Source organism: Salmo trutta, chromosome 19, assembly GCF_901001165.1.
Source record: "Salmo trutta chromosome 19, fSalTru1.1, whole genome shotgun sequence".
NCBI lineage: Eukaryota > Metazoa > Chordata > Actinopteri > Salmoniformes > Salmonidae > Salmo > Salmo trutta.
In genome coordinates, this window is record NC_042975.1 from 9,543,598 (window position 1) to 9,569,228 (window position 25,631).

Genomic DNA, 25,631 nt, shown 5'->3' on the forward strand with positions numbered 1-25,631 from the left:
GACATGAATATTTAATGTACCTATTTTTTTTATTAGACATTTTGTAAAGTTCTTAAAAAAATTGGAACAAAAAGCTTGCTACATTTGTTTTAATCAATACTAACCAGTAACATCGGTTCCTCTGCATGTTTTAAAACCTTCACGAAGATAAATAATACATGAAACGGAAGGGGCAGGAGAGGTCAAAGGGCGTCATCAAGCGCACACCATCTCAGTAGTCTAGGCATGTCATCTCAGGGATGCAAAGGTTGAGTTGTGGAGCCAGTCTCAGTTCATCTCCCCAATGCAAAGCTTCTAAGGAACAAAAATGTATCATCCCTGCATTTATGTGCATAACCTTAAATTACAGCAACAACTTAGAGGGGGAACATTTTAAAATGGACAAACAAAAATGTTGACAGCCATCGATCTTCAGTGTTCTGGATGCAACAGAGGGCAACCCTAGATTTACAACATGGATGCAAGTCTCTGAGATGGAGCGAAAAAAGAGAGCTGCAAAGCTGTCAGTGTCTCTTCACAAGTTGCAGTGCGGCCAGAGATTCCCAGCCTCGCGGCTCTCCCAGGTGAGTGTGATCAGCCAGTCAGGGGGTGCTATGCTGGTCTGTGCTGCTCTCCATCCATCCACCATTAGTTGACCTTGTCTTGGAATATGTAGAGGTTGTTGGTGGCGGCCACGGCGATGATGTTCTCAGAAGGGTGCCAGGCGCTGTGCAGGATCTTCTTGCTGAAGTCCAGGCTGTCCACGCTGATCTCGTCCTTGCGTCTCTTGCCCCCTACACACACCTTCCTGGGCTTCAGGATGGCCCGGGGCTTGCTGTTCTCCCTCGACGCCTCCAGGGTCACGTCACGCTTGGTGTTGCGGTCGAACATGCGGAAGAAGTTGTTGTACGAGCCGGTCATGATCACACTGTGGAGAGAGGGGGGGGGACACACATCAATCCCATTTATCCAACCTTAGCTATTCATACATAGATGTGAGCTATGAATACATCCAGTCACACCGATCCTAATACAGTGGCTGTGACTGACCTGTCAGACCCATTCCAGACACATTCAAACTTGTCGAAGATGCAGTCGTTCTCATACAGGGAGCACAGCTTACTCCTCAGGTAGTCATGCACCTGGAAGAGAAAGTCCATTGAGATGTATTTTCCAGAGTCATATGTTCAGATACATAGTTAGTTTCCAATGCATCATTTCTTTGGTGCCCAGCAAGAATGTGCAGAAATCATTAAAAACGATGTGATCTATGGCGTATCAAGGTCTTGGCACTTAGAGAGAAAAGTGAGGAGAGAGTCCTATACTCTACCTGGTAGGTCTCCAGAGGTTTGCTCTCCATGTTGAGGTCCCACACCTTGACCGTGAGGTAGTCCCGTGTTATCAGGTAGCGCCCGCTGTGGCTGAACTTGACGTCTGAGATGGACGATATGATCTCGGAGAAGAAGGAGCGGTTACTGGGGTCCTCTGGCTCCTCGAACACTGCAGGGGGAACAGACAGAGGACCAGGCCGTGTTAACATCTGGCCCAAAAACACTGGAGGAGCAACTTTCTCTGGCTTCCAGCTTCATGATGGATCACTTTCACACTGCACCAGATACTGTACGCCATTGGCTGGCTCTGCTAAACAACTGCTAAATATGCAAAGGGAAAGAGAGAAATGATGGGTGTAAATAGTTGCAGAGAACCATTTCTCAGGTTAGCAGACATTTATTCCTCAGTAATAAAGTCATTAATGGTCATATTTTTCAATGCAAACACATTAATACATCATTATTCACTTATGGGAACTGATAATCCATGTTTCTTATTTACGAGTTGACCCATCCATATCCACTGGGGCCTCTCAAAAAGGCTGATAACTGATTTTAAAAGCAAATGCAGCTTTTAACAGGCAATAGTTGAACACACAAATACTGCGATCTTATGGAAGATTTTAAATGCAAGACATGTACCACTGAATATTTCTAATAAGGCTGTGTGTTTGTTCCCTGTATAAACCCCTGTCTGTCTATGATCTGACAATGTGTTCAGCAGGGTGGAAAATTAGGATTTTGGGTTTAGGGACGGTGCCTTGACTGACCTTGAAACATCAATATCACTGTGGGTGTGTGTGTGTGTACTGGTGGGGATTTGGATCAACTCAGAGCCATGAAGGAATGCACACTGCCTCCTGTGGACTTTTGGTCCACCATTTAAATAGAACTAGTCCATGGAAAGATGGCAAAAACCACTGGAGGAAAAAAATAGATCAAATCCCCCTTGGCCTCAATGCGCTCCCTGTTTCCCTCCATTTCCACCTCAACAATCTTATTTTCCAATAATGTCTTACAGAAACAAGTCCACCTGCAGCTTAATATCAGTTCAACTAAATATAACATGCAAGACATTACGTTCCCAACCACTGTACCAGGACTCACCTGGGTCCCATCACACAAATACTCATTAGATCACTGTGAGGAAAATGACTAAGTGGAACAGTAGCAATTAAAAGAAGTAGCCCCGGGGGCTTCAGAGTCTACGATAGACCCTTAGGGCTAGGAGTTTTTCTGATCATGTGACCTGACCAGTACAGGGACAACTCGGGTCCAGAGGTGTTCCTGGTCAACTAAACACTCCTGGCTGGTAATATTCAGTATATGAGTGGTTTGGGATGTGGCTGAAGCAGCCTTACATTTGGAGTGGTTGTCACACAGTGCTGAGGCCCTCATGTCACACAGGCGGATGGAGCCCTTGCTACTGCTGTAAACGAAGGTGTTACACTGGTTGGGTTGGAACTCTGCTGCTGTGATCACCTCTGTCAGCATCTCCATGTTAGCCGGCTTGATGTCCACGATGTCTGAGGTGTTGGGGTGAAGGAACTCAACCCACATACAGGAGTACTGATGCAATTCACAGCTTACAGTTTGAGACTTTAAAGTAACTATTGGACAAGAGAAGGAAAGGAGAAAAGCATAGCAACCCATTAGAGGCAAAAACGAAAGAAATTAAAACAATAAAACAGCTTGAGAAAAATGAACAGCAAAAAACAGCGCTGGTGCGAGTGAGGGAAATGACAGCAGGTCCCTCAGTGAGACCAGAGGAGAGGCTGGTTAGCCAGCAGCACTGTGATTGACAGAGTAACGAGGCCCAGTAAATAAGAAGCTCAATATGTGCCCAGGGCCCCACAGCTCAGTCATCCAATCTGCTGTCCATAGGGCATCTCATCTGTGATCCACAGGGAACCTCAAAGTGGAAATCAATGTTGATCGATGGGGATGTGTTCTTGTTTTAAGATGCCCTCGTTGGCGTCTGGGAGGGGATGCAGATGACAGACAGACAGACTCTTAATACGAGCTCCTTAGACATTAGTCATGTTTGTTGAGAGAAGGATACTGAAACTTCGGTTGGTGATCTCCAGGTTCCACAGGTTAATTCTCAGGTCATCTGTGGACATGTAGGTCTCGTAGTCACTGTTCACAGAGATGGAGTTGATGTGGTACGTGTGGGCGTTGGAGAATACTCGCCTGGGAGTGGCTTCCACCATCAGGTCCATGGGCTGCAGCACTGGTACCTGAGAGAGAGAGAGAGAGAGAGATTAAACATCAAATCAGCCATGTATGTCAGTATGGGCTGTTCATGTCTCAGACTGAGCTCCTACTGCCACACACATGGCAGGGGGCCCCCACAGAGACCCAGACGCGCAGTGCCTCATCTGCCACACTCACACAGTTCATGGGCTCATTCCTCTACAAATGTTCCAGACTTTTCCTCGAATGCTCCTCGCAATTTAGACTAATGTAACGCCAACTCAGGGGAATCAGCAGGAGGCTTGATGCCACATGATCCTTATCTCTCTATGTGAGGACTCAACCATATACGCATCAGCAAGCACAGCTAAGGAAGTCAGTCTGTTTTGGAATAAACTGGTCCTGAACATCTCTAAAACTAAGAGCATTGTATTTGGGACAAATCATTCCTTAAGTGCTAGACCTCAGCTGAATCTGGTAATGAATGGTGTGGCTGTTGAACAAGTTGAGGAGACTAAATTACTTGGCGTTACCTTAGATTGTAAACTGTCATGGTCAAAACATATAGATTCAATGGTTGTAAAGATGTGGAGAGGTCTGTTCATAATAAAGAGATGCTCTGCTTTTTTGACACCACACTCCAAAAAGCAAGTTCTACAGGCTCTAGTTTTGTCTCATCTTGATTATTGTCCAGTCATGTGGTCCAGTGCTGCGAGGAAAGACCTAGTTAAGCTGCAGCTGGCTCAGAACAGAGCGGCACGTTTTGCTCTTAATTGTAATCAGAGGGCTGATATAAATGCTATGCATGCCAGTCTCTCTTGGCTAAGAGTTGAGGAGAGACTGACTGCATCACTTCTTCTTTTCATAAGAAACATTAATGTGTTGAAAATCCCAAATTGTTTGCATAGTCAACTTACACACAGCTCTGAAACACACACATTTATCCCACCAGACATGCCACCAGGGGTCTTTTCATAGTTCCCAAATCCAGAACAAATTCAATAAAACGTACAGTATTATATAGAGCCCTTATTGCATGGAACTTCCTTCCATCTCATATTGCTCAAATAAACAGCAAACCTGGTTTCAAAACACAGATAAAGCAACACCTCACGGCACAACGCCTCTCCCCTATTTGACCTAGATAGTTTGTGTGTATGCATTGATATGTAGGCTGCGTGTGCCTTTTAAAAAAATGTATGTAGTTCTGTCCTTGAGCTGTTCTTGTCTATTGATGTTCTGTATTATGTCATTCTGTATTATGTTCTGTATTATGTCATTCTGTATTATGTTCTGTATTATGTCATTCTGTATTATGTTTCATGTTTTGTGTGGACCCCAGGAAGAGTAGCTGCTGCTTTTGCAACAGCTAATGGGGATCCTAATAAAACACTAAATACAAGAGCATTAGGGTTTTCCGATGGATGGTGATTGCAGGATATAGGAAACCTTGTGGCTGTTAACATGTTCACATTTTTTATATAGGCATGCAGCTAATCTACAGCCATATTGGCAAAAAAAAACAAATCAGCTTCAAATAAACTATATATACAAAAGTATGTGGACACCCCTTCAAATGAGTGGATTTGGCTATTTCAGCCACACCCGTTGCTGACAGGTAAAGTTGACAGTTGAAGTCGAAAGTTTACATACACCTTAGCCAAATACATTTAAACTCAGTTTTTCACAATTCCTGACATTTAATCCTTGTAAAAATGCCCTGTCTTCGGTCAGTTAGGATTACCACTTTATTTTGAGAATGTGAAATGTCAGAATAATAGTAGAGAGAATTATTTATTTCAGCTTTTATTTCTTCCATCACATTCCCAGTGGGTCAGAAGTTTACATACACTCAATTAGTATTTGGTAGCATTGCCTTTAAATTGTTTAACTTGGGTCAAACGTTTCATGCAGCCTTCCACAATCTTCCCACAATAAGTTGGGTGAATTTTGGCCCATTCATCCTGACAGAGCTGGTGTAACTGAGTCAGGTTTGTAGGCCTCCTTGCTCACAAATGTTTTTTCAGTTCTGCCCACAAATTTTCTATAGGATTGAGGTCAGGGCTTTGTGATGGCCACTCCAATACCTTGACTTTGTTGTCCTTAAGCCATTTTGCCACAACTTTGGAAGTATGCTTGGGGTCATTGTCCATCTGGAAGACCAATTTGCAACCAAGCTTTAACTTCCTGTCAGATGTCTTGAGATGTTGCTTCAATATATCCACCAAATTCTCCTGCCTTATGATGCCATCTATTTTGTGAAGTGCGCCAGTCCCTCCTGCAGCAAAGCACCCCCACAACATGATGCTGCCTCCCCCGTGCTTCACGGTTGGGATGGTGTTCTTCGGCTTGCAAGCCTCCCCCTTTTTCCTCCAAACATAACGATGGTCATTATGGCCAAACAGTTCTATTTTTGTTTCATCAGACCAGAGAAAATGTATCTAAAAAGTACGATCTTTGTCCCCATGTGCAGTTGCAAACCGTAGTGTATGTGACCGTAGTGTAGTGTATGTAAACTTCTTACCCACTGGAATTGTGATACAGTGAATTATAAGTAAAATAATCTGTCTGTAAACAATTGTTGGAAAAATGACTTGTGTCATGCACAAAGTAGATGTCCTAACTGACTTGCCAAAACAATAGTTTGTTAACATGAAATTTGTGGAGTGGTTGAAAAATGAGCTTTAATGACTCCAACCTAAGTGTACATAAACTTCCGAATACAACTGTATATAAAATCGAGCACACCGCCATGCAATCTCCATATACAAACATTGTCAGTAGAATGGCCTTACTGAAGAGCTTAGTGACTTTCAACATGGCACCGTCATAGGATGCCACCTTTCCAACAAGTCAGTTCATCAAATTTCTGCCCTGCTAGAGCTGCCCTGGTCAACTGTAAGTGCTGTTATTGTGAAGTGGAAACGTCTAGGAGCAACAACAGCTCAGCCGCAAAGTGGCAGGCCACACAAGCTCACAGAACGGGGCCGCCGAGTGCTGAAGAGCGTACAAATCATCTGTCCTCGGGTGCAACGCTTACTAGCAAGTACCAAACTGCCTCTGGAAGCAACGTCAGCACAATAACTGTTCATCAGGAGCTTCACAGATTGGGTTTCCATGGCCGAGCAGCTGCACACAAGCCCAAGATCACCCTGCGCAATGCCAAGCGTCGGCTAGAGTGGTGTAAAACTCGCCGCCATTGGATTCTGGAGCAGTGGAAACGTGTTCTCTGGAGTGATGAATCACGCTTCACCATCTGGCAGTCCGACTGACGAATCTGGGTTTAGCGGATGCCAGGAGAACACTACCTGCCCTAATGCATAGTGCCAACTGTACAGTTTGGTGGAGGAGGAATAATGGTCTGGGGCTGTTTTTCATTGTTCAGGCCCCTTAGTTCCAGTGAAGGGAAATCTTAACATACAATCATCAAATCAAATCAAATCAAATGTATTTATATAGCCCTTCTTACATCAGCTGATATCACAAAGTGCTCTACAGAAACCCAGCCTAAAACCCTAAACAGCAAGCAATGCAGGTGTAGAAGCACGGTGGATAGGAAAAACTCCCTAGAAAGGCCAAAACCTAGGAAGAAACCTAGAGAGGAACCAGGCTATGAGGGGTGGCCAGTCCTCTTCTGGCTGTGCCGGGTGGAGATTATAACAGAACATGGCCAAGATGTTAAAATGTTCATAGATGACCAGCAGGGTCAAATAATAATAATCACAGCAGTTGTCGAGGGTGCAACAGGTCAGCACCTCAGGAGTAAATGTCAGTTGGCTTTTCATAGCCGATCATTGAGAGTATCTCTACCGCTCCTGCTGTCTCTAGAGAGCTGAAAACAGCAGGTCTGGGACAGGTAGCACGTCCGGTGAACAGGTCAGGGTTCCAGCAGGTCTGGGACAGGTGGCACGTCCGGTGAACAGGTCAGGGTTCCAGCAGGTCTGGGACAGCAGGTCTGGGACAGGTAGCACGTCCGGTGAACAGGTCAGGGTTCCAGCAGGTCTGGGACAGTAGGTCTGGGACAGGTAGCACGTCCGGTGAACAGGTCAGGGTTCCAGCAGGTCTGGGACAGCAGGTCTGGGACAGGTAGCACGTCCGGTGAACAGGTCAGGGTTCCATAGCCGCAGGCAGAACAGTTGAAACTGGAACAGCAGCACAATGACACAATGACGATTATGTGCTTCCACTGTGTGGCAACAGTTTGGGGAAGGCCCTTTCCTGTTTCAGCATGACAATGCCCCGTGCACAAAGTGAGGTCCATACAGAAATGGCTTGTCGAGACCTGTGTGGAAGAACTTGACTAGCCTGTACAGAGCCCTGACCTCAACCCCATCAAACACCTTTGGGATGAATTGGAACGCCGACTACAAGCCAGGCCTAATCTCCTAACATCAGTGCATGACCTCACTAATGCTCTTGTGGCTGAATGGAAGCAAGTCCCTGCAGCAATGTTCCAACATCTGGTGGAAAGTCTTCCCAGAAGACTGGAGGCTGTTATAGCAGCAGGGTGGGGACCAACTCCATATTAATACCGATGATTTAGGAATGAGATGTTCGACGAGCAGGTGTCCATATACTTTTGGTCATGTAGTGTATCTTGATACCAAAATAAGGTTTGTAATGTATACAGATCAACCAGTAGCACTGACTACTCCTTAATTTGTGTCTCCTTAACCCCCTGTCTCTCTGTGATCCCCTGTCTCTCTGTGATTCCCCTGTCTCTCTGTGATTCCCCTGTCTCTCTGTGATCCCCCTGTCTCTCTGTGATCCCCCTGTCTCTCTGTGATCCCCCTGTCTCTCTGTGATTCCCCTGTCTCTCTGTGATCCCCCTGTCTCTCTGTGATCCCCCTGTCTCTCTGTGATCCCCCTGTGATCCCCCTGTCTCTCTGTGATCCCCCTGTCTCTCTGTGAACCCCCTGTCTCTCTGTGATTCCCCTGTCTCTCTGTGATCCCCCTGTCTCTCTGTGATCCCCCTGTCTCTCTGTGATCCCACTGTCTCTCTGTGAACCCCCTGTCTCTCTGTGATTCCCCTGTCTCTCTGTGATCCCCCTGTCTCTCTGTGATCCCCCTGTCTCTCTGTGATCCCCCTGTCTCTCTGTGAACCCCCTGTCTCTCTGTGATTCCCCTGTCTCTCTGTGATCCCCCTGTCTCTCTGTGATCCCCTGTCTCTCTGTGATCCCCCTGTCTCTCTGTGATCCCCCTGTCTCTCTGTGAACCCCCTGTCTCTCTGTGATTCCCCTGTCTCTCTGTGATTCCCCTGTCTCTCTGTGATCCCCCTGTCTCTCTGTGATCCCCTGTCTCTCTGTGATTCACTTGTCTCTCTGTGATCCCCCTGTCTCTCTGTGATCCCCCTGTCTCTCTGTGATTCCCCTGTCTCTCTGTGATTCCCCTGTCTCTCTGTGATCCCCCTGTCTCTCTGTGATTCCCCTGTCTCTCTGTGATCTCTCTGTGATCCCCCTGTGACCCCCCTGTCTCTCTGTGACCCCCTGTCTCTCTGTGATCCCCCTGTGATTCCCCTGTCTCTCTGTGATTCCCCTGTCTCTCTCTGTGATTCACCTGTCTCTCTGTGATTCACCTGTCTCTCTGTGATTCACCTGTCTCTCTGTGATCCCCCTGTGATCCCCCTGTCTCTCTGTGATTCCCATCTCTGTGATTCACCTGTCTCTCTGTGATCCCCCTGTCTCTCTGTGATACCCCTGTCTCTCTGTGATCCCCCTGTCTCTCTGTGATCCCCCTGTGATCCACCTGTCTCTCTGTGATCCCCCTGTCTCTCTGTGATCCCCCTGTCTCTCTGTGATCCCCCTGTGATCCACCTGTCTCTCTGTGATCCCCCTGTCTCTCTGTGATCCCCCTGTCTCTCTGTGATCCCCCTGTCTCTCTGTGATTCACTTGTCTGTGCTGCAAGAGCATTAGAAGCAGGGAGCTGGTAAACGACCCTCACAGAGCATACAGGAGAAGCAGCTGTAGCCTGCAGCCCCCTGCCAGGGAACCCCCACACACACCCCTACCTTCACTAAGACTGGCCCTCACACACACACACAGAAACACATGCACAATCACAGACATGCACACACGCATACTGGCACACGCACGTGCACACACTGGCAGCGAGCGCACACACACACACACACACATTTCATCCTGTCTGTGCTGTGATAAATGCCCCCCCAGCCTGTCTCCCCACAGACACAGACACAGACACAGACACACACACACACACACACACACACACACACACACACACACACACACACACACACACACACACACACACACACACACACACACACACACACACACACACACACACACATTTTACACTTGGAATGAGATTTCTACAGTTCTCAGCCATAATCCCTCATTCTCTAATGGTCTATAGGCTCAGCACAGAGAAGGGGAAAGCAAAATATTCAGCGGAGAGAGAGACAGAGAGAGAAACAGGGAGAGAGACAGCGAGAGAGACAGAGACAGATAGAGATAGAGACAGGGAGAGAAACAGGGAGAGAGACAGAGAGACAGAGAGAGAAACAGGGAGAGAGACAGCGAGAGAGACAGAGACAGATAGAGACAGAGAGAGAAACAGGAAGAGAGACAGCGAAAGAGATACAGAGAGAGACATAGACAGACAGAGATAGAGACAGAGAGAGAAACAGGGAGAGAGACAGCGAGAGAGACAGAGACAGATAGAGATAGAGACATAGAGAGAAACAGGGAGAGAGACAGAGAGAGAAACAGGGAGAGAGACAGCGAGGGAGACAGATAGAGATAGAGACAGAGAGAGAAACAGGGAGAGAGACAGCGAGAGAGACAGAGACAGATAGAGACAGAGAGAGAAACAGGAAGAGAGACAGCGAGAGAGATACAGAGATAGAGATAGACAGACAGAGAGACATAGAGACAGAGAGAGACATAGACAGAGAGACATAGACAGACAGAGAGAGAGGGAGAGAGAGAGAGACATAGACAGACAGAGATAGAGACAGAGAGAGAGAGAGGGAGAGAGTAGAGTGATATCTTGTGACAGAGAGGGGGAGTGGGACATGTCCACTGATTTACACTCACTGCGAGGCGAATGCTTGGCTGACCATTATCGGGTATCTGTCTGATAGGGATCACAAACCATCTGTCAACGACACACACACACACACACACACACACACACACACACACACACACACACACACACACACACACACACACACACACAGGCAGGGCCCATCCTGGCACAGCAAAGCCAATGTGATTATCAGATTTGAGTCTGCTAGCATGATGAGTGTCTCTCAGCACCATGGTCACATCATCACACAGCGGAGGTGGAGGAGGAGCATGCTGCAGAGACTGCTGAGGTCATCAACTCACACAGCGGAGGTGGAGGAGGAGCATGCTGCAGAGACTGCTGAGGTCATCAACTCACACAGCGGAGGTGGAGGAGGAGCATGCTGCAGAGACTGCTGAGGTCATCAACTCACACAGCGGAGGTGGAGGAGGAGCATGCTGCAGAGACTGCTGAGGTCATCAACTCACACAGCGGAGGTGGAGGAGGAGCATGCTGCAGAGACTGCTGAGGTCATCAACTCACACAGCGGAGGTGGAGGAGGAGCATGCTGCAGAGACTGCTAAGGTCATCAACTCATACATCAATGCTGTTCGTCAGATGAAGCAGCCAGCGCTGAGAGGAGCTGCTTCCGTCTACAATTATTACTCAATAGAAAGAACTGGACGTGAATCAAGCCAAGCGGGTGATATGTTCACTTAAGATAGAATAGGAGACGCATAGCGAACCCAGCGGCAGGTAGCCTAGTGGTTAGAGCATTGGGCCAGTAACCAGCAGGTAGCCTAGTGGTTAGAGCGTTGGGCCAGTAACCAGCAGGTAGCCTAGTGGTTAGAGCATTGGGCCAGTAACCAGCAGGTAGCCTAGTGGTTAGAGCATTGGGCCAGTAACAAGCAGGTAGCCTAGTGGTTAGAGCATTGGGCCAGTAACCAGCAGGTAGCCTAGTGGTTAGAGCATTGGGCCAGTAACCAGCAGGTAGCCTAGTGGTTAGAGCATTGGGCCAGTAACCAGCAGGTAGCCTAGTGGTTAGAGCATTGGGCCAGTAACCAGCAGGTAGCCTAGTGGTTAGAGCATTGGGCCAGTAACAAGCAGGTAGCCTAGTGGTTAGAGCATTGGGCCAGTAACCAGCAGGTAGCCTAGTGGTTAGAGCGTTGGGCCAGTAACCAGCAGGTAGCCTAGTGGTTAGAGCATTGGGCCAGTAACCAGCAGGTAGCCTAGTGGTTAGCATGTTGGGCCAGTAACCAGCAGGTAGCCTAGTGGTTAGAGCATTGGGCCAGTAACCAGCAGGTAGCCTAGTGGTTAGAGCATTGGGCCAGTAACCAGCAGGTAGCCTAGTGGTTAGCATGTTGGGCCAGTAACCAGCAGGTAGCCTAGTGGTTAGAGCGTTGGGCCAGTAACCAGCAGGTAGCCTAGTGGTTAGCATGTTGGGCCAGTAACCAGCAGGTAGCCTAGTGGTTAGAGCATTGGGCCAGTAACCAGCAGGTAGCCTAGTGGTTAGAGCATTGGGCCAGTAACCAGCAGGTAGCCTAGTGGTTAGAGCATTGGGCCAGTAACCAGCAGGTAGCCTAGCGGTTAGAGCATTGGGCCAGTAACCAGCAGGTAGCCTAGTGGTTAGAGCATTGGGCCAGTAACCAGCAGGTAGCCTAGTGGTTAGCATGTTGGGCCAGTAACCAGCAGGTAGCCTAGTGGTTAGAGCATTGGGCCAGTAACCAGCAGGTAGCCTAGTGGTTAGAGCATTGGGCCAGTAACCAGCAGGTAGCCTAGTGGTTAGCATGTTGGGCCAGTAACCAGCAGGTAGCCTAGTGGTTAGAGCATTGGGCCAGTAACCAGCAGGTAGCCTAGTGGTTAGCATGTTGGGCCAGTAACCAGCAGGTAGCCTAGTGGTTAGAGCGTTGGGCCAGTAACCAGCAGGTAGCCTAGTGGTTAGAGCATTGGGCCAGTAACCAGCAGGTAGCCTAGTGGTTAGAGCATTGGGCCAGTAACCAGCAGGTAGCCTAGTGGTTAGAGCATTGGGCCAGTAACCAGCAGGTAGCCTAGTGGTTAGAGCGTTGGGCCAGTAACCAGCAGGTAGCCTAGTGGTTAGAGCATTGGGCCAGTAACCAGCAGGTAGCCTAGTGGTTAGAGCATTGGGCCAGTAACCAGCAGGTAGCCTAGTGGTTAGAGCATTGGGCCAGTAACCAGCAGGTAGCCTAGTGGTTAGAGCATTGGGCCAGTAACCAGCAGGTAGCCTAGTGGTTAGAGCGTTGGGCCAGTAACCAGCAGGTAGCCTAGTGGTTAGAGCATTGAGCCAGTAACCAGCAGGTAGCCTAGTGGTTAGAGCGTTGGGCCAGTAACCAGCAGGTAGCCTAGTGGTTAGAGCATTGGGCCAGTAACCAGCAGGTAGCCTAGTGGTTAGAGCGTTGGGCCAGTAACCAGCAGGTAGCCTAGTGGTTAGAGCGTTGGGCCAGTAACCAGCAGGTAGCCTAGTGGTTAGAGCGTTGGGCCAGTAACCAGCAGGTAGCCTAGTGGTTAGAGCGTTGGGCCAGTAACCAGCACGTAGCCTAGTGGTTAGAGCGTTGGGCCAGTAACCAGCAGGTAGCCTAGTGGTTAGAGCGTTGGGCCAGTAACCAGCAGGTAGCCTAGTGGTTAGAGCATTGGGCCAGTAACCAGCAGGTAGCCTAGTGGTTAGAGCATTGGGCCAGTAACCAGCAGGTAGCCTAGTGGTTAGAGCATTGGGCCAGTAACCAGCAGGTAGCCTAGTGGTTAGAGCATTGGGCCAGTAACCAGCAGGTAGCCTAGTGGTTAGAGCATTGGGCCAGTAACCAGCAGGTAGCCTAGTGGTTAGAGCGTTGGGCCAGTAACCAGCAGGTAGCCTAGTGGTTAGAGCATTGGGCCAGTAACCAGCAGGTAGCCTAGTGGTTAGCATGTTGGGCCAGTAACCAGCAGGTAGCCTAGTGGTTAGAGCATTGGGCCAGTAACCAGCAGGTAGCCTAGTGGTTAGAGCATTGGGCCAGTAACCAGCAGGTAGCCTAGTGGTTAGCATGTTGGGCCAGTAACCAGCAGGTAGCCTAGTGGTTAGAGCATTGGGCCAGTAACCAGCAGGTAGCCTAGTGGTTAGAGCATTGGGCCAGTAACCAGCAGGTAGCCTAGTGGTTAGAGCATTGGGCCAGTAACCAGCAGGTAGCCTAGTGGTTAGAGCATTGGGCCAGTAAACAGCAGGTAGCCTAGTGGTTAGCATGTTGGGCCAGTAACCAGCAGGTAGCCTAGTGGTTAGAGCATTGGGCCAGTAACCAGCAGGTAGCCTAGTGGTTAGAGCGTTGGGCCAGTAACCAGCAGGTAGCCTAGTGGTTAGAGCGTTGGGCCAGTAACCAGCAGGTAGCCTAGTGGTTAGAGCGTTGGGCCAGTAACCAGCAGGTAGCCTAGTGGTTAGAGCGTTGGGCCAGTAACCAGCAGGTAGCCTAGTGGTTAGAGCGTTGGGCCAGTAACCAGCACGTAGCCTAGTGGTTAGAGCGTTGGGCCAGTAACCAGCAGGTAGCCTAGTGGTTAGAGCGTTGGGCCAGTAACCAGCAGGTAGCCTAGTGGTTAGAGCGTTGGGCCAGTAACCAGCAGGTAGCCTAGTGGTTAGAGCGTTGGGCCAGTAACCAGCAGGTAGCCTAGTGGTTAGAGCGTTGGGCCAGTAACCAGCAGGTAGCCTAGTGGTTAGAGCGTTGGGCCAGTAACCAGCAGGTAGCCTAGTGGTTAGAGCGTTGGGCCAGTAACCAGCAGGTAGCCTAGTGGTTAGAGCGTTGGGCCAGTAACCAGCAGGTAGCCTAGTGGTTAGAGCATTGGGCCAGTAACCAGCAGGTAGCCTAGTGGTTAGAGCATTGGGCCAGTAACCAGCAGGTAGCCTAGTGGTTAGAGCATTGGGCCAGTAACCAGCAGGTAGCCTAGTGGTTAGAGCATTGGGCCAGTAACCAGCAGGTAGCCTAGTGGTTAGAGCATTGGGCCAGTAACCAGCAGGTAGCCTAGTGGTTAGAGCGTTGGGCCAGTAACCAGCAGGTAGCCTAGTGGTTAGAGCGTTGGGCCAGTAACCAGCAGGTAGCCTAGTGGTTAGAGCATTGGGCCAGTAACCAGCAGGTAGCCTAGTGGTTAGAGCGTTGGGCCAGTAACCAGCAGGTAGCCTAGTGGTTAGAGCATTGGGCCACTAACCAAAAGGTTGCTGGATCAAATCCCGACCTGACAAGATGAAAATCTGTCGTTCTGCCCCTGTGCAAGCCAGTTAACCCATTGTTCCCCGGGTGCTGAAAATGTTGATTATGGCAGCCCCCCGTACCTCTGATTCAGAGGGGTTGGGTTAAATGTGGAAGACACATTTCAGTTGAAGGCATTCAGTTGTACAACTGACTAGGTATCCCCCTTTCCCTCAACCCAAATTGATAGTAAATCCTCCTTCAAGTGTACCGTCTCACCCTAAACCCACAGTGGTTCTGAGGAAGAGGATTCACTGTGGACATTTTCAATAACATTGATCCCGTATTGGGGTCACTTAGGGTTAAGTGTAGTCAGTAAGGTCCCCTGCAGGCCAGGGCAATGGGACAGACTGACAGTGAATTCTGCATCCTCTCTGATGGGTGACATCATGTTTTCTCTCAGTGACTGACAGCCAGGAGTCCCAATCATCTGTGAACCTGGGAGTCTCTAACTGACCAGTCCTGGAACACTGTCCCTCCCTCCCACCAGCTTGTTCCCATTCCATTATGTTTCACAATCCCATCTCTCAGGCATCATGTGATTCCTATTGATTTCCAAAGGCTGTGTTGTGTAAGGGTCAATTTGGGTCCAGAGCGGAAAATAAGAGCATGAAGAGATAAGGATGATTGGGGCGAGCCAGGGGTCCAAATATTGATATGGTTTCTGCACCGCTCACTTTTCTAAATCAATCTAATATTTACTGAGGAAGACTGAGGACTATGAGCTCTTGAACAAAGGAAAATGTGTCAATTTCACTTTTTTTGATCTATGAGAGAGTGGTGAAGAAAAGGGAGAGAGGATGGTTGTTCTAGGTTGTTCTTTCACGTATCACGAGGATGATGAAATGGGTATAAAGAACAGAAAACAAGCGGCAGATATAACCTGTATGGTATCATGGTCTTATCATCTTAACGCTGTCAGTAGAGCTGATACCAACATGTAACTAACATCCGGATGGCTGTGTTTCCATGGAGATGGGGGCGATACGGCCTAAAACACATATCCTCAAGCTTATGGGCGATTCACAATATATATATAGATTTTTTTTAATGTTTTTTTTTCTAAATAAGTTTTGTTGTACAATTGAAAGTTAAAAAAACACAGCATTTGAAAAAGTCAGCAATAACCTAATGAATTCAGAGTTTGTGTAATTATACCTAGGCTGAATATGAACCTTACACAACAATAAAACCCACTAATCATTTCATTATTCTATCAAAAATAGTTTAACCTGCTGTTTTTGCAATAATCACTGATCTGGCTTTCAGGTCTGTCTATAAAAATGCCCTTTTTGTGACATATACTGTATCTCTGGTGTAAATGGGAAGGTGCACAGCACAGAAGGAGCGAACGAGACGAGACCAAAAAGACAACGAGAACAAGAGGACGCTCATAAAAACGAAAAATACCAAAAACAATACAGGCATTTGGAATATCACGTAAAAACATACATTTGAATGAATCAAATGTATTTGATATATCGCCCAGCCCTATATTTGACCCCATGCTGACCCCTGGGTACAAGCTGGTGTAGACAGATGGGTCACCGCAGGACCTGGCTAATGTGTGGTCAGCAGCATTGGTGCCTGGTGTCACACCCCCATCTAAGAACCCGACAACCCCCTCCCCACCCCCACACTGACAGACACGTGCATTTGGCAAGATATGAAACCAGGCCAGTTTCTTGAATCCCTCGGTGGCACTAGGAGAGATGCAGGCTTAGGCTGCCATAGGGAGTGATAATGTCACAGGCTGCCATAGGGAGTGATAATGTCACAGGCTGCCATAGGGAGTGATAATGTCACAGGCTGCCATAGGGAGTGATAATGTCACAGGCTGCCATAGGGAGTGATAATGTCACAGGTTGCCAGAGGGAGTGATAATGTCACAGGCTGCCATAGGGAGTGATAATGTCACAGGCTGCCATAGGGAGTGATAATGTCACAGGTTGCCATAGGGAGTGATAATGTCACAGGCTGCCATAGGGAGTGATAATGTCACAGGTTGCCATAGGGAGTGATAATGTCACAGGCTGCCATAGGGAGTGATAATGTCACAGGCTGCCATAGGGAGTGATAATGTCACAGGTTGCCATAGGGAGTGATAATGTCACAGGCTGCCATAGGGAGTGATAATGTCACAGGTTGCCATAGGGAGTGATAATGTCACAGGCTGCCATAGGGAGTGATAATGTCACAGGCTGCCATAGGGAGTGATAATGTCACAGGCTGCCAGAGGAAGGAAAACAGACGCATTCAAATTCTGTATGTAGCACTGCAAATGTGGGCACAGAGATGACCGGGCAGGCTGTGGTGACACTGTAGTGGGGGAAGGATTGGCATCTTACCCGCAGGGCGGTGATGGTGGTCGGGTCTCGGATCCTCCCTTCCTCATCCTTCAGGTTGTAGCCCTCCGGTCTCTTGTCCCGCTCACTGACCTTCCACAGCTTCACCGTTTTATCTGCAGGGAGGAGAGGAGGAGGAGGAGGAGGAAGAGGGTGGAGGAGGAGGAGGGGAGGGAGGGGTGGATGAGGGGAGAGAGGGATGAGTAACAGCAGGCTTGGGATTGGCTAAAGGAAAGGTGTGATGGCCTGGCTGGCTGGCTGGCTGGCTGGCTGGCTGGGGGAGATAGCTAGCTGTACTAAGGAGAGGAGGGGGACTCAGTAGTCTGCTGTGCTGCTACAGTATTGGAAGCAGGCCACTGCTGAGGGTTGGCATGACATAAATAGATAAGAAATATATCAGCCTCCAATTAACCTGATCAAAGTTCCTGATGCCAGCCTAGCTTGTCCAGCCTAGCTTGTCCAGCATAGCTTGTCCAGCCTAGCTTGTTCTACTGATGTCCAGCCTAGCTTGTCCAGTCTAGCTTGTCCAGCCTAGCTTGTTCTACTGATGTCCAGCCTAGCTTGTCCAGCCTAGCTTGTCCAGCCTAGCTTGTTCTACTGATGTCCAGCCTAGCTTGTCCAGCCTAGCTTGTTCTACTGATGTCCAGCCTAGCTTGTCCAGCCTAGCTTGTTCTACTGATGTCCAGCCTAGCTTGTCCAGTCTAGCTTGTCCAGCCTAGCTTGTTCTACTGATGTCCAGCCTAGCTTGTCCAGCCTAGCTTGTCCAGCCTAGCTTGTCCAGCCTAGCTTGTTCTACTGATGTCCAGCCTAGCTTGTCCAGCCTAGCTTGTTCTACTGATGTCCAGCCTAGCTTGTCCAGTCTAGCTTGTCCAGCCTAGCTTGTTCTACTGATGTCCAGCCTAGCTTGTCCAGCCTAGCTTGTCCAGCCTAGCTTGTTCTACTGATGTCCAGGAGTCAGTCTGCTGATTCAAGTTCCCCGTCTAATATATTTACTGAAAGGCAAAAGGAAGGGTACTGCAGTATTGTAAAGGTCACTTCCTGCCTCTGTTGGCACTTAATTCAACATAAAACAGCTGCTTGGCTAACGTCAATGGGCCTTACAATACAATAAATAATGTAATGGCGGTAATGGAACCATTAAGAAACATTAACATCGACTGGTCTAGTGAGCAGTTAGACATGGTGATGTCACTAGAACAAACAGGAGTAGAAGGTGCGCCGCCAACGTGAACGAATAGGCACCACTCTGGTCACATAACGCCTGTTCCTTCCTAGATTTCAGTAGGACTAGCAGTGTGGCTTGCCATTGGTGGAGAGGAGGAAGTGGCTCACCATTGGTGGAGAGGAGGAAGTAGGCAGCGTTCTGTTGAGGCAGCCATCGTATTTTGTTGATCTTCTCCTCGATCTCCAGGCTCTTCAGGTAGTCAAACTCAGGCTCGTGGCTCTGGAAGGTGCTGTAAACATTATACTCCCCTCTCCTGTGGGGCTGGTTCTTACTCTGAAACAACAACAAGTATGTTTGAGTTTGTGGAAGATGTTCTGCTATTATTCAGCTATTAAGACATGCACTGTGTGACCTAGCCACTACCCACTTTCTGTTTGTAAAAACAGCGTACATCCAGTCCATTATTACTACTACTTGTTATGTTTTACTATTTTATTGTTAATATTGTTATTGACTAATGTGCTGCATTGTTGAGGGAGCTAGTACATTTTGTTGCACCTTTTATACCTGCTGTAAACTGTATGTGACTAATACAATTTGATTAGATGTATTTGATAGGCCAGTGTTTCAGCATGAGGATACAGGGAAGGATACAGAGAGTGGGGATCGTCCTATTTGCAATGAATAGACAACATTTAGGAAACAGCAACCCAAGACTTGCACAGCAGCAAATGTGTCGATGGCCTGGTTTCTGCTTTCTATATCAAGCATACATACAGGAGGGGGCTGTCAAAAACCCAGGAACCAACAAAGCATGGGGATTGTAGTATGTGGACCAGTCACCAAAATCCGTCTCCGGTATCGTACGGCTTGACATAACCGCTGACATTGTACAGCCATTTTGCCTCCACATGGTAGAAATTCAAGAACTCAGGCAAAAGCGGGTTAAATCTATTGTAAGGTTGTCAAGGTGTGTAGTCAGAGTGGTTAGAGATAGCTCAATGGGAACCCAGCAACCTAGCTTCAGCTCAGCCAACACGGCAGGTCAGAATCAATAGAGCCAAATCAGATGACCAAACAGGAGGGGAGGGTATTAATGGAAACATATTTGCCTTCTGCGGGGGTAAAAACAGGGGAAGGGGGAAAGGAGGGGGGAGACGGGAGAAAGGAGCGCCTCTGGTGTGGGGATTAGTGGATACTATGGAGCGCCTTGAAATCAGCCGGAAAGAAAAAGAAGGGAAAGGAGGAGGAGGAAGAAAGTGGGATTCAGTCAGTCCCTGACAGGGGGATTCAGTCAGTCAGTCCCTGACAGGGGGATCCAGTCAATCAGTCCCTGAAAGGGGGATTCAGTCAGTCAGTCCCTGAAAGGGGGATTCAGTCAGTAAGTCCCTGAAAGGGGGTTTCAGTCCCTGACAGGGGGATTCAGTCAGTCAGTCCCTAACAGGGGGATTCAGTCAGTCAGTCCCTGAAAGTTGGATTCAGTCAGTCCCTGACAGGGGGATTCAGTCAGTCAGTCCCTGAAAGTGGGATTCAGTCAGTCAGTCCCTGAAAGGGGGATTCAGTCAGTCAGTCCCTGAAAGTTGGATTCAGTCAGTCCCTGACTGAGGGATTCAGTCAGTCAGTCCCTGACAGGGGGATTCAGTCAGTCAGTCCCTGACAGGGGGATTCAGTCAGTCAGTCCCTGAAAGTGAGATTCAGTCAGTCCCTGAAAGGGGGATTCAGTCAGTCAGTCCCTGAAAGTGGGATTCAGTCAGTCAGTCCCTGACAGGGGAATTCAGTCAGTCAGTCCCTGAAAGTGGGAATTCAGTCAGTCAGTCCCTGAAAGTGGGATTCAGTCAGTCCCTGAAAGGGGGATTCAGTCAGTCAGTCCCTGACAGGGGGATTCAGTCAGTCCCTAACAGGGGGATTCAGTCAGTCAGTCCCTGAAAGGGGGATTCCGTCAGTCAGTCCCTGAAAGTGGGATTCAGTCAGTCCCTAACAGGGGGATTCAGTCAGTCCCTGACAGGGGGATTCAGTCAGTCAGTCCCTAACAGGGGGATTCAGTCAGTCAGTCCCTGAAAGGGGGATTCCGTCAGTCCCTGAAAGTGGGATTCAGTCAGTCCCTGACAGGGGGATTCAGTCAGTCAGTCCCTAAAATGGGGATTCAGTCAGTCAGTCCCTGAAAGGGGGATTCAGTCAGTCAGTCCCTGACAGGGGGATTCAGTCAGTCAGTCCCTGACAGGGGGATTCAGTCAGTCCCTGAAAGGGGGATTCAGTCAGTCAGTCCCTGAAAGTGGGATTCAGTCAGTCCCTAACAGGGGGATTCAGTCAGTCAGTCCCTGAAAGTGGGATTCAGTCAGTCCCTGACAGGGGGATTCAGTCAGTCAGTCCCTAACAGGGGGATTCAGTCAGTCAGTCCCTGACAGGGGGATTCAGTCAGTCAGTCCCTAACAGGGGGATTCAGTCAGTCAGTCCCTAACAGGGGGATTCAGTCAGTCAGTCCCTGAAAGGGGGATTCCGTCAGTCCCTGAAAGGAGGATTCCGTCAGTCCCTGACAGGGGGATTCAGTCAGTCAGACCCTGACATTCATATTTTCACCACAGCCAGACAGAAGATTCAGACACTGTCTAGTCCTTCCATCCAGCTTCCACAGGAAATGCTATAGGCCTCCCAGAGTCAACCGTAATCTCTCCATAATACCTCCTACCACCACTGAATAAACATCCACAGCCTTTCAACACCACTACTACTACACAGCAACCCAGGGAATGTAACTGGAACACCATCAATGAATGGTAACGAATGTGGCGATGATGTTATTTCATTAAAGGTTCCATATAAGTTCATTGGATGCAGGTTCATTAGCAAGATCAGTGTTTCCCAAACTCGGTCCTCAGGACCCCAAAGTGTGCACGTTGTGGTTTTTGCCCTATCACTACATGGCTGATTCAATTGATCAAAGCTTGATGATTAATTGATTATTTGAATCAGCTGCGTAGTGTTAGGGCAAAAACCAAAACGTGCACCCTTTGGGTCCCCAGGACCAAGGGTAGCACTCCAACCCTGTTCCTGGAGAGATACCCTCCTGTAGGTTTTAACTCCAACCCTGTTCCTGGAGAGCTACCATCCTGTAGGTTTTAACTCCAGCCCTGTTCCTGGAGAGCTACCCTCCTGTAGGTTTTAACTCCAACCCTGTTCCTGGAGAGCTACCCTCCTGTAGGTTTTCACTCCAACCCTGTTCGTGGAGAGCTACCCTCCTGTAGGTTTTCACTCCAACCCTGTTCCTGGAGAGCTACCCTCCTGTAGGTTTTAACTCCAACCCTGTTCCTGGAGAGCTACCCTCCTGTAGGTTTTCACTCCAACCCTGTACCTGGAGAGCTACCCTCCTGTAGGTTTTCGCTCCAACCCTGTACCTGGATAGCTACCATCCTGTAGGTTTTCACTCCAACCCTGTACCTGGAGAGCTAACCTCCTGTAGGTTTTCACTCTAACCCTGTTCCTGGAGAGCTACCATCCTGTAGGTTTTAACTCCAACCCTGTTCCCAGAGAGCTACCATCCTGTAGGTTTTAACTCCAACCCTGTTCCTGGAGAGCTACCATCCTGTAGGTTTTCACTCCAACCCTGTTCCTGGAGAGCTACAGTCCTGTAGGTTTTAACTCCAACCCTGTTCCTGGAGAGCTACCATCCTGTAGGTTTTCACTCCAACCCTGTTCCTGGAGAGCTACCATCCTGTAGGTTTTCACTCCAACCCTAATCTAGCACACCTGATTTTAATAATTAGCGGGTTGATCAAATGAACCAGGTTAGTTACAACTGGGGTTGGAGTGACGATCTCCAAGAGGGTAGTTCTCCAGGAACAAGGTTGGAGACCCCTGAGTTAGTGACTCATAGGAAAACAGGATGTGATGTGACATGATGAGTACGGGGTCTTGGCAGGTCTCACCTCCTGTTCTCTCTGGAACACCACTACTCTCCCTCCCTTGTCCCCGGTCGCCAGCAGCTCTCCTGTTGGGTTGAACTCAACCGTGGATATGATGTCAGCTGGAACAGAAAACACAAACGGAAAACAACAAGTTACCTCACTGAGATACACAATACGACAGTAAAGTACATTACCGACCTACTGTATGCCTGAAGGAGTCATGTTCTGTTCCCTTCATCTCATTGACAACCGTGAAATCTACTTTCAAAACCCAACTATGTGAAATTGAAGTGGTTAATGACTTGAAAGACGCAGAGTGGAGTGAAAAGGTCTACTTTCATGTGATCCTTAAGTCTTTGAAGACCTGCTTTCTCCCGAGCAGGAAGGCCTGCTCAGATAGCATGTCCATGAATCGAATCAATTATGTGTGCTGCTAGCCTACCTCAGGGCTGATGAAGGCCTGGACCAGCACTACAACAACCTGCAGTCTTCACAATACTACTACCCCCTCGCACCCCGCTTGCCCCTCACTGTCTGTCACCAACCCATTCATATGCAAAACCCTCTCACACATCTCCCAGACACACATCAGATCTATACAATAATATGGAATGGGGAACATGGGGAATTATACAGAGAGATAGCCTGCTGCTTCCCTCTGTGGCAGGGAAACGTTCACAATAGGTTGCCACAACTCAATCGCATGAGATCAGATACAAATTACATCTTTGCTTCCATACGTCGCACACTCGGGGGCACTCCATTCTGTGGTTGACAGTGAAATTTCATGACAAAGGAGCCACCCCACACCCCCTTTCTCTCTCTACAATATTAAAGATGATAGATAAACGCTATGCTCATGTTCATATATAGGGATGGAAGATAGAGTCAGTCTTTACAGACCCCAACAGAGTGGCCAGGCAGCCTACCGTTGACAATGATCCAGAACTATTATTATTATCTGGGAAAAACCTACTAGACTTCAGAGAAGCCACTAAGACAACACTAACAGACATATGTGTGTGTGTGGGACACAAACGTCTCAATTTACCCATCTCTATTTTAGGGGCTTAGAGAAATGGCAAAGGAAGCTGCTATTTTTGGCTATCTTGCTTTGTGATGAGGACTATCTAAACCCACAGAGGAAACTAGAGGCCTATCTAAACCCACAGAGGAAAGTAGAGGCCTATCTAAACCCACAGAGGAAAGTAGAGGCCTATCTAAACCCACAGAGGAAAGTCGAGGCCTATCTAAACCCACAGAGGAAAGTCGAGGACTATCTAAACCACACAGCCACAGAGGAAAGTAGAGGCCTATCTAAACCACAGAGGAAAGTAGAGGCCTATCTAAACCCACAGAGGAAAGTCGAGGACCATCTAAACCCACAGAGGAAAGTCGAGGACCATCTAAACCCACAGAGGAAAGTCGAGGACTATCTAAACCCACAGAGGAAAGTCGAGGACTATCTAAACCACACAGCCACAGAGGAAAGTAGGACAATCTGGGATGTTTAATTAAGGCAACCCCTCACTAGGGAGTGTCGATGAGCTGCGACACTACGGAGGAATTTAGAGGCAGATGCTCTTCCGTCTGTCTGTCTGTCTGTCTGTCTGTCTGTCTGTCTGTCTGTCTGTCTGTCTGTCTGTCTGTCTGTCTGTCTGTCTGTCTGTCTGTCTGTCTGTCTAAACAACCTGCTGCCATATCAATGCCACCACTACTTCCACACAACTCACTGTTCACATTAACCTCTCTAGGGGGTGTGGGACGCTACCGTCCCACCTGGCCAACATCCGGTGAAATTGCAGAGCGCCAAATTCAAAAACAGAAATACTCATAATAAAAATTTATAAAACATACAAGTGTTATACATTGGTTTAAAGATTAACTTATTAATCCAACCGCGGTGTCAGATTTCAAAAAGGCTTTACGGCGAAAGCATACCATGCGATTATCTGAGGACAGATTAGTCCTCAAGTAGATTAGTCACAAAAGTCAGAAATAGCAATAAAATGAATCACTTACCTTTGATGATCTTCATATGGTTGCACTCACAAGACTCCCAGTTACACAATAAATGTTTGTTTTGTTCGATAAAGTCCCTCTTTATATCCAAAAACCTCCGTTTTGTTGGCGTGTTTTGTTCAGTAATCCAATGGCTCAAAGGCAGTCACAACAGGCAGACGAAAAATCCAAATACTATCAGTAAAGTTCGTAGAAACGTGTCAAACAATGTTTATAATCAATCCTCAGGTTGTTTTTAGTCATAATAATCGATAATATTTCGTCAATATAAAAGAAAAACAAGAAAGGTGCGCTCTCGGCTCTGGGGATTTCCCACTATCCACTGATCCACTGAGTGGTCTTACTCCCTCATTTTTCAGAATACAAGCCTGAAACAATTTCTAAAGACTGTTGGCATCTAGTGGAAGCCATAGGAACTGCAATCTAGGTCCTAACCATTGACATACTGTATAGGCAGGCAAGAGAAAAGCACCCACAACAAAAAATCCCACTTCCTGGATGGATTTTACTCAGGTTTTCGCCTGCCATATCAGTTATGTTATACTCACAGACATTATTTTATTAACAGCTTTGGAAACTTTAGAGTGTTTTCTATCCAACTCTACCGATTATATGCATATCCTAGCTTCTGGGCCTGAGTAACAGGCAGTTTACTTTGGGCATGCTTTTCATCCGGAGGTGAAAATAGTGCCCCCTACCCTAGTGAGGTTAACAGCCTCTCAAGAGTCCCCGACTCCCCGCCACTCTCTTGACTCAATGTGTAATTTACCAACCTTGAAGAAGACAAAGAGCCTTTATTGCTGTGTATACAAGTGTATGTGCTGCTGGGTGCTTGGGTATGCTGCAGCGGTAATCTCTGCTATAACAGCCAGCAGAGGGGATGTGTTTCTAAATGGAGGAGCTGTGTTTCTAGTATGCATAACCCTCCTCACCCCCAACACCCAGTCTATCAATTAACATCCTCTGTCTCCACATTTAACCCTGTAGTTTCCCGTCTGCCCATGTCACACACAACCAAAATAACCCGACACACTTAGCTACCCCACATGATCTATGGACTGAATGTACCAAAACAGTGATTCAGGTCAGGACATCCAGAACTGAGATGTATCACGTAGAATATCTCGTTGTAGCATTGTGAGGTTAAGAGAGTCCAACTGGCATGCCTAGAATGGATGGAAGTGTTTTTTAATGAAAAACAAAACGAGTCGATGGTGAGTTTTCCCTCAAGCAGATTGTGGTTCGATTGATTCCTGCCTTTGACACATCTTCCCTGGTCTTCCTCTAGCAGATGCATCTGTTTTAGAGGCTGTGCCTGCCTGGCTACACTGTTGCTATGCAATCCTCAGAGATAACGGTTCACACTCTGTCTAGTGAGCTGTGTGGAGCGGCCTCTCATTTGCAGGTTTAATTGTATTGTTCCAGCATCTCT

The 25,631-nt window shown here is 48.0% G+C and overlaps 1 protein-coding gene across 2 annotated transcripts in view; it reads right to left on the reverse strand.

Moving 5' to 3' along the window:
• Positions 1-10: 10 nt before the first annotated feature.
• LOC115153960 (serine/threonine-protein phosphatase 2A 55 kDa regulatory subunit B beta isoform) overlaps positions 11-25,631 on the reverse strand; it is a 143,753-nt gene continuing 118,132 nt past the window's right edge. For both annotated transcript variants that reach the window (XM_029699684.1, XM_029699685.1), the window contains exons 2-9: positions 22,199-22,296; positions 18,443-18,608; positions 17,114-17,226; positions 3,373-3,550; positions 2,672-2,836; positions 1,310-1,479; positions 1,030-1,121; positions 11-907 (exon numbers count right to left, since the gene is read on the reverse strand). In XM_029699684.1, the coding sequence (XP_029555544.1) occupies positions 628-907; positions 1,030-1,121; positions 1,310-1,479; positions 2,672-2,836; positions 3,373-3,550; positions 17,114-17,226; positions 18,443-18,608; positions 22,199-22,296 (1,262 nt within the window). In that variant the 3' untranslated portion in view covers positions 11-627. The remainder of the gene's footprint in view (positions 908-1,029; positions 1,122-1,309; positions 1,480-2,671; positions 2,837-3,372; positions 3,551-17,113; positions 17,227-18,442; positions 18,609-22,198; positions 22,297-25,631) is intronic.